At 49.2% G+C, this 12,955-nt stretch overlaps 5 protein-coding genes across 5 annotated transcripts; 3 read left to right on the top strand and 2 right to left on the bottom strand.

Moving 5' to 3' along the window:
* The first annotated feature begins 780 nt into the window (after positions 1-780).
* On the top strand, positions 781-1,600 carry BKA67DRAFT_691276 (uncharacterized protein). The gene is made up of 2 exons (XM_046109166.1): positions 781-1,261; positions 1,320-1,600. The coding sequence occupies exons 1-2, from the start codon at positions 1,070-1,072 to the stop codon at positions 1,521-1,523; spliced, it is 396 nt and encodes a 131-aa protein (XP_045958491.1). The 5' UTR covers positions 781-1,069; the 3' UTR covers positions 1,524-1,600.
* Positions 1,601-1,961: 361 nt separating this feature from the next.
* Positions 1,962-3,392, top strand: BKA67DRAFT_518420 (secretory lipase; the record flags this gene model as incomplete). Its single annotated transcript, XM_046098002.1, has 1 exon — positions 1,962-3,392. One exon carries the CDS (start codon positions 1,962-1,964, stop codon positions 3,390-3,392), a length of 1,431 nt encoding a protein of 476 aa, XP_045958490.1.
* Positions 3,393-7,222: 3,830 nt separating this feature from the next.
* On the top strand, positions 7,223-8,403 carry BKA67DRAFT_272532 (YcaC related amidohydrolase). The gene is made up of 3 exons (XM_046095889.1): positions 7,223-7,505; positions 7,561-7,873; positions 7,969-8,403. The coding sequence occupies exons 1-3, from the start codon at positions 7,419-7,421 to the stop codon at positions 8,277-8,279; spliced, it is 711 nt and encodes a 236-aa protein (XP_045958489.1). The 5' UTR covers positions 7,223-7,418; the 3' UTR covers positions 8,280-8,403.
* BKA67DRAFT_272525 (uncharacterized protein) lies at positions 8,376-9,708 on the bottom strand. Its single transcript, XM_046095888.1, has 6 exons — positions 9,251-9,708; positions 9,129-9,181; positions 9,019-9,078; positions 8,886-8,963; positions 8,750-8,827; positions 8,376-8,687 (listed from the first exon to the last, which is right to left on the bottom strand). Exons 1-6 carry the CDS (start codon positions 9,499-9,501, stop codon positions 8,527-8,529), a joined length of 681 nt encoding a protein of 226 aa, XP_045958488.1. The 5' UTR covers positions 9,502-9,708; the 3' UTR covers positions 8,376-8,526.
* Positions 9,709-10,227: 519 nt separating this feature from the next.
* On the bottom strand, positions 10,228-12,686 carry BKA67DRAFT_564442 (uncharacterized protein). The gene is made up of 7 exons (XM_046102744.1): positions 12,229-12,686; positions 12,020-12,165; positions 11,916-11,959; positions 11,783-11,859; positions 11,481-11,636; positions 10,742-11,430; positions 10,228-10,649 (listed from the first exon to the last, which is right to left on the bottom strand). Exons 1-7 carry the CDS (start codon positions 12,298-12,300, stop codon positions 10,613-10,615), a joined length of 1,221 nt encoding a protein of 406 aa, XP_045958487.1. The 5' UTR covers positions 12,301-12,686; the 3' UTR covers positions 10,228-10,612.
* Between the last annotated feature and the right edge of the window lie 269 nt (positions 12,687-12,955).

The raw sequence follows: 12,955 nt of genomic DNA, 5'->3' as shown, positions 1-12,955 counted from the left end.
GGTAAACTTAATCATGCTGCTGGTTACACTACTGCTGGCCCTTTCAGATTTTGACTAGCCATAGGCACTCTCCGAACCAGTGTTGTGTGTGTATATTCGAACGAGAACTTATATGTCTTTCCCTGTAGAAACGCTTTGTTTTGAAGCTAACATGAACGGTCCATTCAGATATGTGGAAGGAAGCCTCTTGACCATCTGCGCCTCCTTCCCCACGGTGAAGCAATCCTTTAGCCTGGTAGCGCCTAGCATGCCAACAAGAGTTGAGGTACGCGGAGGAGGAGGAGGCAAATGAGCGGTAAGGATAAACAACATGGCCAGAATAGACAACGATGAAGATGGAAGTGGACGTTCCATCGCTAATTGGACAGGAGACAGGCTATGGTAGAAATCCTATCTGGTAAGTGGAGAAAGTGAAGCCGAACGAGCAATTCTGCAGACGAGAGCCCACAGTATCGCGAGACAATCCAAGACGGATTTCTGAACAAAACAAAATTCAGATGATCCTTTTGCATGCTTCGATCGGTATTTATCCTGACAGGAAAATCGGAATAGTGTCAAAGACATGACCTCGTTACACCCATGCATTTCATTTTATTTCAAGACTAACTTCGTCTCGTATGCCTCAGCCTTTTACTTGAATGATCGTATTTTCATTTTGACGAGTTGCATGGGCGGCTTTTGTGACAACGGTCATCGAGTTGGGGGACAAAGAAACAGCTGCTCTGTCTTGCAAATGATTCTTAGTGCAACGCCTGTGTCACGATGATTCAAGCATCAAACCAGCCATATCTCTTTATTTCATTCAGCCTATCGGTATCCCCTGCCGCCCGAGGTATTGTCACCTCATATCGTGTCAAATTTGCGCGTTCTGGTTTAAGTACGAAGAAGTGCCTCAAACACTTCATCATTTCTACTATGAGAGGCAATTCCATTCGGACCTCTTCGTGTAGGGAGATTTTCAGATATGCATCCATGCTACAAGTCCCCAACGTCTCAGCTGCCTGGATTCAACTCAAACGATTAGGTTCCGGGACTATTCCTCATAGAAATAGGCACCCGCCACCTCATTATGGGCTTAAACAAAGACCAATACCGCATCGCACAGTACAGCCAATGGAATGGTCGTCCCGACGTGCAGGGCGTGACCATCCTGAGCTTCGTACGGGAGGTTCTGAACTCCCCCAAGCTCGGCACGGCGCTGTACAAAAACAACAACAACCTGCTCTGTAGGCCGATAGACGCGCGCGCAGCTCCACGAGTAGTACCGCTCTTGAAAGGGCGTTCAACGACCGCTCTAGCCCCCCCCCCCCCCCCCCCAGACTGTCGAGGAGACAAAGTTATGGTGTGAGGCTGGCTGTCCGAGTGCCGACTTAAAGCCCTATCCCTTGACCTCGCGCAAAACGGGGGCCACGGTCTTGGACCTCGTTGCCGATGCGACCGAGCTGGGACATGTCATCAAGCAGATTGGATATCTGAGCGACTCCATATTCTACGAGTGCGCCGACGTCCTGGATCTAGATTGAAATGTGTTCAAGGTTTATATATCACGCGAGGGTTCGCCTAGACTCCAGGATGTAGAGTCATTACCAGTATTTCATCCCCGTTTCGCCATGAACTAAAATCTGACAGCCATTTTAATCGTCCGCCGTGATGAGGTCACCAGCTACCGTAGATCAAGGCACCAATGTGCTTTAATGCAAGCCCCGCAACTCGGCATTTGATACTCGCATTGAGTCGAGGAGATGGATGGTGAGATCTAGTCCCCGTTTAGGATATTTTCCTAATATTATACTTATACTCACTTTTCCTTTGATACGTCCTTGTCGAACGTGAGTCAAAAGCTAAACAGAAAGTCCTATTTCCTACACAACCAATGATCACTTCTTCTTCTACTACTCGTGAAACCTCAAGATCAGTGTACTACAACCGTGATGCTCAGATTCGGGTTGGATCATATCGGCATGATATGTCTTTTAGCCTCACAGTGCTTGGCGCAGCAGCTTTGGCCGGCGGCTGAGGCGCGGACCAACACGTTCAACTCGACCTACGGGCCATTGAACTCGACACAGGCGACGAGCTTGATACGGACAGCGAACATTTCCGAAGCTCAGGCCGATGCTGTACTGGTTGCTGTAGAATTCGAAAGGTCCAATTGGGCAGGGAGTGCTGTCCAGTTGGATCCCTTCTATCAAGAAATCCCCAAGAATTCTTCGACTGCGACGCCCGGCTCACCACTAAAAATTGAGCAACACACCAACAACAGTCTTTATACTCTGCCAGCTGGTGTCTCACTCTCGCGGATGCTGTTTACAACCAAGACCCTCAATGGAACTACAGTGCCTGCATCCTCCTATGTCCTTTGGCCGTGGCTTCCCAAACGCTTCAGCAATGTTACTGGACTGCCAGTTGTCGGATGGGGCCACGGAACATCCGGCTGGTCTGGTGAATGCGGGCCAAGTCATACACGAAATCTCTGGTATCAATATAGTGCCCCATATGTTCTCGCTCTACAAGGTTATATCGTGGTTGCGCCCGATTATGCTGGGCTTGGCCTCGACCACGATGTGGAGGGCAATTTTATTGCTCATCAGTATACAGCCAACCCAGCACACGGGAATGACCTGATTTATGCAGTCCAAGCCGCCCAGGAAGCATGGCCAATACTGAGCAAAGAATTCGTGCTGATGGGCCATTCACAAGGGGGCAGCGCTGTTTGGGGAGCAGCCGAGCAATTGGCGAGGGAGCCTATCGAAGGATACTTGGGCGGTATCGCAGGCTCACCACTACCTTCACTGGGGGGACTGATCGAATTAGTTGTAGAATCTCCACTGCTCTGGGTAGGCGCAGCAAAAGTCGCCACGGGATTGCAGTCTATCTTTCCAACGTTTCAGTTGAGTGATTGGCTGTCTGACGAGGGTATACGTTTGACCGAGATATTACAAGAGTTACAAGGCTGCCAATCGGTTGCTTTAGAGCTCCTCGCTACTCCCAACCTTCAAGCGGATGGTTGGAACAAAACCTGGTATCTGCCAGCATTTATCAACCTCACAGAGAGCGGCGGGAAGGAGTTCGCAGGTCCCATGCTTATCCTGCACGGCTCCGCTGACAAAGTAGTACCGGAGATGCTGGCCGCTACCGCAGTAAATCAAACATGTGAGGCTCTTCCAGATAGCCAGTTGCACTACACGGTTCTTGACGGGGTGTCTCACGTTGCGGTACTTTATGCAGGGCAGCAGATTTGGCTCGATTGGATCGCCGACAGATTTAATGGCGTGCCCGTTGCCCATGAGTGCGTGCGGCAGACTCTGAGTCCAGGCGTGGGAGGGCAGACGTACCAAGCAGAGTTTGACTACACGCTCCAGTATCCCTTCTATCCATATGAGACTGCATGAACTGTGTTCGATCAACAATGAAGGCGTAAATTTCCGATGCTTGAGCTTACGGCTGTGTTTGTTTCTATGTCGCTGTGCTCGCTGAGATGATCATAACTAGTCTAACCGCAATTTAGTGAGTATAGTCGGTTGCCGATATTCTGGACAGAGGATTGAGGTCTGTCATAGGTGCTACAGAACAGTGGGCGTAATAGCCAATTTAATCCAGGGGCTTCGTTGCGCTGGGGGCCTAATTTCAAGTCGTAAACTCCTGGGGTCTTCGCTATTTCAGTGGACATCAGAGCGCGCGACGCGTCTGCAGGTCGGTATTCTGCGCCCCACTATGGAGAAAGTCGCGTCTCCTAGAGAATGTTACCAATGTTCCAAGCTTGTTAATTGAACTGAATTGGTAAGAGCGCTTGCACGACGTTCGGAGATGCGCCTACCTTAATACAAATACTTGGGGCAGGCTAAGGTCATCATGTCGTGTCGCCACTACAGTTCTGGTACCATACCTCCAGACCCGATCTGCTTCTCAAGTACGATTACTGACCATTAAACCTTGAGCAGCTGATCCCAACAACAACAACACTCAGCCGCTTGGAGATTCATTACAACATACAGAGGATGTCACACAGCTTAGGCAACATCCTATCCGTCCCAGTATATCAGATGAAGCGCCAATACCTTCATTTCATCTCGGAGGTGCTACAGCCTGCGTGAACAACTATCATGGACTGCCTGTGACATACCCAGAGCTACCGCAACAATCATGGTCCAGCATCGACCAGACACCATCGCAAATCGCTACGTATTCCTCGCCTGCTCAACATAAATCACCGTACACTAAAAGAAAACGTGAGAGCTTTGAACATGTCAACGTACCCATGACAAGGAAAAATTCGGCTACTTCAGATGTACTGAAGAGCGTGATACCAGAGTCTGCTCACCCGGACAACAAGAGAAGTCGTAACAGCTCAACAGAGTTTGCAAACCACATAGCATCGGCATCGGAAATAACCAATCCAGCAACTCCTTGCGTTCCTCGTGTACGAGCTTGCCTCAAATGCAATCGCTTGAGTTCTTCTTGGTCCTGCCGCCAGTGCCATAAGGTGCCGTACTGTTCGGAAGAGTGCCAAGTGAGTGATTGGCCGCGGCATTACGCGTACTGCTCGAACGGTATACCAGACCATGGGCTACCTCAAGCAGCAGAAGGCCATGACCTGCAACGTGCAGCTTACCCCGATCCACAGCTAGCACGAGGTTTCAACCTTCAGCATATACCAGGTGCTTATCCTGAGTCGTCCCAGGAGGTGCTGTCCGGTCTACCATCCAAGGAAATAACAAAACCTACGCTACCTTCCTCCTCGGAGTCACTTCAGATGTCTACACTCCCAGCCTCGTCACCTGGTCAACAACCAGAGACCCCGGCCGTCCCCACCCCAGAAGAGCCGCCGTTGTGTTCAGAACAGGCTGAATTGGTCGAACTTATCTGCAGTGGACGTAATGTCTTCTACACGGGCAGCGCTGGGTGCGGTAAAAGCACTGTCCTCAAAGCCTTTACAAAGAGATTGCGTGACATGGGCAAAAAGGTCCAAATTGTAGCACCTACAGGTTGTGCGGCCTTACAGGTCAACGGAAAGACTCTCTGGTCATATGCTGGATGGGCTCCCGCACATATGAAGGAACCGCTCTCTGAATTGAAGAGCGCGGCCCACGGAAAACTTACGTGGAGGCGACTGACACAAGAAACAGATGTCATTGTCTTTGATGAAATCAGCATGGTCGAGAACCATCTTTTTGAACGTCTCAATGAAGTTATGAAAGAGGCTTGGTATGATCCCCGTCGAGAAGAACAACCTGCATTCGGAGGCGTGCAGGTTGTTGTCACTGGAGACTTTCTACAACTCCCTCCTGTTAAGCCCTTTCAATATTGCATTCAATGTGGCAAGGAATTAATAAAAGGGGTCAAGTTTGGACGGGACACTCATACTTGCCAACAACATGGCGTCTTTCGTGATGAGGATAAATGGGCATTCAGCAGTAAAGCTTGGCACGAATGCAACTTCGCGCATGTAAATCTCAAGCAAATCCATCGACAGAATGATCGAGAGTTCATTCGTATGCTACAAAAATGCCGCATTGGAGACCCGTTGTCATCGCAGGAGATCGACACGCTTATGGATCATAAATGCCAGGTCCACCATGCCACCAGGTTGTATCCCAAAAAGGAGCAGGTTGCAAATTATAATCAGTCTCAGTTTAAGAAATTGATAGGAGCCACCCATTGGTACTGGTGTCGGGATGTGTTCATCTGGAGACGAGACCTACACCCAACGCTAGGTAACAAGGGACTCCGCTCTTCCCGTGGTCCATCTGGACCAGATAACCTCAGGCCATTGAGTGGGCTTCAGGAACATCGCTTTAACGATCTTGTTGAGCTGAAAAAGGGTATGCTGGTCGTTTTGCTCGTCAATTTAGACCTAGATGCGGGTTTGTGCAACGGTAGCCAAGGTCTTATTTGTGGATTTCAGGAAGTAGATCCCGCCAAGCTACCCAAAGCAAAAACCAGCAACAAGCATGAGCCTGAAAACAGGATCATGGGTGATCTCGCTTTGATGAAGGAGCGAGAGATCAAGGCGTTCATCGAGTCAAAGGGGGCCAGATATAAATACTGGCCTGTCGTAAGATTTCATAATGGAATGACACGCGTCGTTTATGCTAATTGCTCTATTTCGGAGCTTGGGGATAAGAAACCGTACAGTCTCTTGGCTCGGACACAGATACCTCTCGCACCTGCATGGGCATTGACAATTCACAAAAGTCAGGGTATGACTTTGGATCGCGTCATCGTCAACGTCAGTAATGCTTTCGAAGAGGGCCAAATATATGTTGCTCTCTCACGAGCTACCGGCTTGAGCACTCTGAAAATTGAGGGGGAGAGAGATAACTTTACGAAAATGCTTGCTGGGAACCGGGAGGTACAGAGGTTTCTTCGAGAGAAATTTGGAGCTTTGAATGCTGTGTAATAAATCATGATACCCATGTCAGGACAGGCATTTGGCGCGGCTAGCTTTTGAATACAGTAGTGTGATCATAGCCAGCGCATTATTGACTGCTCGGCTTTGTCATTTCCGTCCTCGGCTCCGTAATACAATCCTGTATTTTATCCATGCGAAAAAGGGCTGGCGGATTGGTGCTTCGCAGTTGGAACAATTGGTTACATCAGTCAGCAAAACTTAAATCCCCGCAAGGGTGACCAAAACTGTACATTCCGCTTGTTGTGGCTTATTGTGGATCGGAAGTACCAAGTATTTGCTTGAGCATTTCTGGGCATGGGAGCTTAGCCGAATATATATGGATCACATAACTATTACAGAAGCATTTGAGTTCCTTTCAAATCACTGGACTAGCTTACTTGCAGTGGGCTTTGGCGAGTTACGCGGTAAGATTCAATCTCGCCAAGTCTACAGATCTCCACAATCATGCATGTTGCTTACTTTCGCTACTAGGTTCCTTAATCATCACCCACCATAACCTTATACTGACTTTCGGCACTAGCGATGGAGATGTACCGGAGCCTTCATCCAATCATAGTTCGAATATACTGCCGCAGTTCAGGCTTTCAGGTGCATACACAGTAGAATTCGTATGACCATTCCGCATAGGCGGATCATACAGAAAAGTCCCTCATTCCACTACCCAGCAAGTTTAAGCTATGACTTCTTATCTACGCTGACTTATACTTGTAAATCATCACCAATCCTGACATACTATCTTGGTCATGTAATTTCCGGTGGCGGGCTGCAGTAGCACCGAAGCGCAATATGCGGAAAAACTCTTCGGCTTTATGGTGGTGAAAGTCACGATGTTCTCGGTGGAGCACCTGTTTGTGCGTCGGCCGTCAGTGTCAGGGACAAGTATAAGTAGTGTCCATCATCCCTCGTTACATGAACATAATTCTCAATAAGACACAAAGGAATCAAATAATTCGCACTAATCCACAGTCACCGATATCCTTCTTAGTCCCCAAAGACAGACGACAGTATGAAGTTCTCTCTCCCTCAGATCTTGCTCACCGCAAGCACTGCTAGTGCTGCGTTTACATACGAAAGACTTAACAAGAATGACTCGGTCAGTCCGTTCACTGAATCACATTTGAAATATCTCAAGCTGACATCGAAATCAGCTTCTCTTGATTCTTGACCTCCAGGAAGGTCTATATCAGGTTGCGCGAGATTTTGACCACACGCTTTTCAAATCGAACATGTATGCCCATGCCGAGCTTGGGCGCCTCTTCGACCTGCCTGTGATCATGACAACATCAGCAGAGACTGGTCCCAACGGCCCTTTGCCTGGCGAGTTTTTGGAGTGGTACCCCGATGCGCCTCTCATCAAGCGCAATGGCGAAGTCAATGCTTGGGATAACACCGACTTCCGCCAGGCCATTCAGGCCGCGAACAAGTCGCAGATCATCTTGGCTGGAATCACTACTGACGTTTGTGAGTTTCACCTACCCTTTGGCACCCCACGCCAACCAAATATTCCCACCTGCGTATCGAGATTTATAGCAAGCTGACTTCGTTCGGTCCCCCAGGCACGGCATTCCTGGCACTCTCCCTCATCGACGCCGGCTACAGCGTCTGGGCCAACGTGGAGGCGTCTGGGACTTCCACGGAGCTCATCCGCGACACGTCTAATGACCGCATGCGCGAGGCCGGCGTGAACGTCATCTCGTACTTCCACATCATCTGCGAGCTGATGCGCGACTGGCGCAACACCCCCGGTGCTACCGAGGTCATCCCTGTCCTCGACAAATACTACCCTGTTTACGGCGCTCTCGCGAGGGCGCATCGCGCCGCTGTCAACAACGGCACAGTCCAACCCGGGGAGATCAGTTTGCCCTAGATTGAAGATTCCCTATCCATCGATGCAGAGCGGCATGGCATCATAAGGTGGTGACGACGGTTGCTTGCAACATATCGCGGGTGAAAGGGTTCGGTGGTATTCACTTCTTGGGTGACGCTTCCCTCGGCTGTGACACACTGAGGGGTTGGCGTATTTTAGATGGCCTGGTCGATGTACACTTTTTGGCTATACGGTGTTCCATGACAGCATAAATCGGACTCTCTTTCTCTCTAAATAGACTAATTTATCAAACGCTGAAAGTATGCTCCTGGATGTTGATGGTGTCTACAACCCATGTCTTGCCTCCATCGGTCGTCGAGAGCCCGGAGGTAGTGGCTTCGTTAAGCGCCAGGGTGTTGCCGAACGACGAGTCGGCGGAGTCAAGTACGACGGTTGTGTCGAGGTACTCTGTGAATGAAGCCATTAGATCAATATGCCGTACGACCCTTTTTAGCTTTGATAGTACTTACGGTGAGAATAGGCGGTGGTCTTGCACGCGTCGTCCTGACATTCGACCGCTGTACCGAAGCCGGCGGCCTCTCCAGAAGCTTCGCAACGGCCAGTGTTAGCACATAAGATGTACCAGGACTCACATGATGAGCTTACTAGTAGATAAAGTTGACACCACACTGCCGTTGATGGTAACGGTCTGGTCATACTTCTGGGTGGAATCGTTGTATTTGTCTACACACATCAATCAGCAGGGAGTTTTTACCGCCAAGTTGTAGTCGATACTAACAGTGAAGAACAAGAGAGGTGCCAGCGTTGACGGGCAACTCAGTACCGGACTCCTGCTCGGCTACTCATCGTTAGTGGGTGTTTATAAACTGTGATGATCCATTAACTCACTCTCTAGGGTGCTCGCAAACACACACCACTGCCCGGTGCTACCTCCACACTCACTATCGTTGCTATATTAGCTCATACTCATTGCAACACCTTTGCATGACCTCTTGCGGATATCAACTCACGTAGCTGGGCTCTTCGTTGCGACAGCGATAGCCTGAATCAGATCACCATCGCTCGTTCCCATGCCTGGCCACAGAGCCAGTCGGTCGGCGAATGGGCTTGGCACCTTAGGCAGTACCAGAGTCGTGTTGGCTTCCCGAATCCATGAGCTCGTAGGTCCGAGAGAGAAGTAAGGTCCGAAACCGTATGTCGTTGCACTGACACTGGCGGCCTCGAGGAGGGCGATAACACTGAGGGTCGTGACAGATTTCATGTTGACTATTTTGTTTCGAGAAAAAGTTTTTGGATGAATAATATACACACTCGGAGTAACGTAACAACTAGAATGAACGACAGTTTGAACAAGACAACCCTACGGAAAGCTTGTAGCATTGGCGCCAACACCCAGGCTATATACGGGTGGTGCGTGAGGTATCCCTTACAGGTTGCCATTGCGACTAAACATTTCTGTGGGACTGGATATGTTTGACAGATACAGTGTATTTCCACCTTTCGAAGACTTCCGCCTATCAAAGAGAAGAATCCAAGTCGTTCGACCTTACGTACTTCGTAAGTGCCCGCCGAGGGCGTCTCGTTTCTAAGAAATGACTTCATGGGTGTTGAAACTCCATTGAGATTAGTGCGGGCCGGCAGTGGATATCCAGTAGGATGGCACCACCGTTTCGAATTAGCAGTCAAAAGTCAAAAGACCGGACATATGTAGTACGAGATCAAACAGCATTGACAGACGGTCGATGAGAATGTCAATTGATCCTTGGTCTATCAGTGGTGGACTTATATTCACTTTTATGGCAAGATATCGAATCGCAATTTAAGGGGCATCGTGACTCCATTATAGCTTCCGGCGCATCCTGCTAACTGCCGTGTGGGGAACCTGGGAGCCAAGCTCAGATGGCTAACTCCGTGGCCCTTTGGCTTGAGGTTAGTCTAGGTTAGTCTAGTCTAGACTAGAACACGATTTTCTAATCCAGAAGATGCAGTCAACTGCATCGCTCTGCACATGGTTGATCTCTGTTGGCACATAACATCGCTACTACCTAAGACCATTGCCTTGTTGCTCCGACATTGCAGTCGATGCGGAAATAAGCAAACACGGCGTCGGATCAACCATCACCTTCAACGTTGCAGCATGTTTAGAGAGAACCTTTGTGGAGGCGACGTCGGATAATTTGCCGTTGGACTTGAGATGTTCCAATCTGTCGCGGGGCCAGAACGGTACAGCGGCTGAGGTCGGGTTTACCACGAGATTCAACACTTTGATCTCCCACTAATCAGAATTGTCGATACGGTCAATACAATCATTTACGTTGTCGCAGATAAACTTGAATTCTCCTGACGCATGGCTTTCATCATGAGATGTAGGCTTAGGTGCATACATATCTGCTGTTAGTCGATGGATAGGTACGTCGGCAAAGCACTGAAGCTGACGTTCTGATGACTGTGTTCAGTACGTATAAAAAGATTTACTAACACATCCCGCTCGTTACAAATAGATGTAGCAGTACGGCCCAGCGACAGTACTGACATGATTTTTGATCCCATAAGTTGGACCACCACGCGGCGTGACAAATGCGATGTCAATGATGTCTTCAACTGTAGCATTCGCGCTCGGAGGGCTGTCTTGCATGGTCTGTGTTCCTGCAATTTGAAATGCACGCTCCAGAGGCTGCTCATTTTGCCAGATCCACCAGGTACGATCGATCATGCTGTGATGCAACCAGAACATCGGATCATTTGGCGACGTATAAATGTCACCACCCGGGTCGCCGCCATATGTGAAATGCCCAACAGAGTGAAGACCAGTGCCGGCCTGCAGCCGGTCCTGGAATGGACCAATCGTATTATATGAAGAGTTGGTAAGCAAATCCAATAGGTGTGCGTCTGTGGCCCATTTCACTGTGAATTCGGGAAGGATGTCGCGCCTCATACATCGCGGTTGATAACCCAAGAAAGGTCCTGCTACGACGTTCGGATAATCGAACCAGGTATCTACGGAAGAGATGTTGGCTTCAACACCTACATAAGGACCAGTCTCAACGCAGCCACCGCCACGGCCTTCGACGACGGGTGAAATGCATGGTGCATAGAGTGAGCCAGGTCTTGTACAGTTGTGAGGCGCCCATATGCCATTCCCGCCTTGTGAGTATTGGCTGCCGTCTAGATAAGGCGAATCAATGGGGTCCTGTTCACGAATTAGCCATGACTGCCACGCGGAGGGATTTCTAGTCTTACCACTGCTGACTTTCCCCAGTTCCAGTAGGGTATAGTACCCTGGTAGCCGCACTCATCTTGGAGGGCTTTCTCGAATGCCCATGTAAAGTACCGATGCCATGAAAAGAAGTTGCCCGTGTTGTGGATTGTCTTTGTCTGATTAATGTGTATGGCGACCTTGTCAATTACTGTTAGTGATCTGCATCTGGTCATCTGTCACTTAAACCTTGGCTTCGTGCTTGGTCAAAAGAAAATGGAAAACATTTACAGGCAGTATAGGAATATGGACAATCAAAGTGCTACAAAGAGAGACTTCGACCTACAAAATCGTCATAACGCGACTTGGCACCAGGAGCAACATCAGTGGGTATCTTGGACGGCGCGCCCATAAGACATTTGACTACTGTGTGATCAGAGATGCTTCTGCAAGATAAAAATCGTGGTCGGGGTACAAACTAGCATTTGTGTATGTAAGCTTCTCCTCGTCCAAAAGCGTGGAACTAGGTTGATGTCAGAGTTTGCACTAGACTAAAGCAAGCACCGTGAGAATGGACACATACTACTCTCTTCTGATAGCAAGATTGGAGATGCTGCATGACTGGTGCACACCTTTCTTAGCTAGTTGTTTCTTGAGTGTGCCATCTGCAACAACAGACGTGAGCTTGATGAGGCTCAGTCCTGCAAGACGATCCGTCTGGGTTGTTGACTTGAAACCTGCATCGTTAGTAGTGGCACAGCGCAACGATTCGAGGACAAAGAGTGTTCCTACCTCAGGGACATAGGCGGCTGCTGCTTTGATGGCTATCAGCACCAAGAGCGAGGTGCATAAGCAGAGGTGCATCTTGACTGTTCCGATGTATTAAACCCCTTTTCTAAAGCCAAGAAGCCGGTATTCCTACTTGTATTCTAGAAGTGGATTTTATCGGTCCCTTCAGGCAACGTGAAGCAGGAGATGAACGCCACTGCACGTGGAAAAGCCCGCAATGATGATGGTGAACAACCTGGTTTAATCACAGGAGTAGCATTCAATGGGGAGGAGCAAGCGTGGGCGACTCGGGTTGAGCCTTCCAACCCGGAAACAATGTGAGCAATTATTGGAGACATCCTTGCTGTGGTAGCATTCGCCTACCACACCAAATAAGTGACTATACTTAAGATGGTCCGCACACGAAAAGAGCAATGCACAATTCTGCATGATATGAGTAGTATAGAGGGCCAGGCTCTCGCCTATGCAGATGAAGGGCACGGTTAGGGTTCATGGGACAGGGATTGAACCCTGGGATAACGAGGGCTTATCTGGACAATCTGGTTTGGACCAATTGTGAGGCATTACCAAGCCATCGGGCCTGTCAGACTCGTATGTTTCGTCACCCCAACGGCAAATATTTGATCAATCGTGCCGCAGTGTCCTTGAAGCCAAGTCTTACAAATTTCGTAATGCATATAAACGAGGATTTTCGGCATGGTGATATCCGAGACTGGAGGTTTGGGGATCA

Source organism: Truncatella angustata, assembly GCF_020726525.1.
Source record: "Truncatella angustata strain MPI-SDFR-AT-0073 chromosome Unknown BKA67scaffold_4, whole genome shotgun sequence".
NCBI classification, from domain to species: domain Eukaryota; kingdom Fungi; phylum Ascomycota; class Sordariomycetes; order Amphisphaeriales; family Sporocadaceae; genus Truncatella; species Truncatella angustata.
Note: the sequence above shows the minus strand (reverse complement) of the source record. Positions and strands in the feature narration are given on the sequence as shown.

Bases quoted from the DNA above. Each gene is read 5' to 3' on its own strand.
- BKA67DRAFT_691276 (XM_046109166.1), top strand. From the start codon at position 1,070: ATGGGCTTAAACAAAGACCAATACCGCATCGCACAGTACAGCCAATGG. The intron at 1,262-1,319 runs GTACCGCTCTTG...CCCCCCCCCCAG, and splicing joins CGCGCGCAGCTCCACGAGTA to ACTGTCGAGGAGACAAAGTT.
- BKA67DRAFT_272532 (XM_046095889.1), top strand. From the start codon at position 7,419: ATGAAGTTCTCTCTCCCTCAGATCTTGCTCACCGCAAGCACTGCTAGT. The intron at 7,506-7,560 runs GTCAGTCCGTTC...CATCGAAATCAG, and splicing joins GACTTAACAAGAATGACTCG to CTTCTCTTGATTCTTGACCT. The intron at 7,874-7,968 runs GTGAGTTTCACC...TCGGTCCCCCAG, and splicing joins TGGAATCACTACTGACGTTT to GCACGGCATTCCTGGCACTC.
- BKA67DRAFT_272525 (XM_046095888.1), bottom strand. From the start codon at position 9,501: ATGAAATCTGTCACGACCCTCAGTGTTATCGCCCTCCTCGAGGCCGCC. The intron at 9,182-9,250 runs GTGAGTTGATAT...TAGCAACGATAG, and splicing joins GCAACGAAGAGCCCAGCTAC to TGAGTGTGGAGGTAGCACCG. The intron at 8,964-9,018 runs GTTAGTATCGAC...TGATGTGTGTAG, and splicing joins CACCTCTCTTGTTCTTCACT to ACAAATACAACGATTCCACC.
- BKA67DRAFT_564442 (XM_046102744.1), bottom strand. From the start codon at position 12,300: ATGCACCTCTGCTTATGCACCTCGCTCTTGGTGCTGATAGCCATCAAA. The intron at 11,637-11,782 runs GTAGGTCGAAGT...GTAATTGACAAG, and splicing joins AGTCGCGTTATGACGATTTT to GTCGCCATACACATTAATCA. The intron at 10,650-10,741 runs CTATTTGTAACG...TTGCCGACGTAC, and splicing joins GCTGGGCCGTACTGCTACAT to CTATCCATCGACTAACAGCA.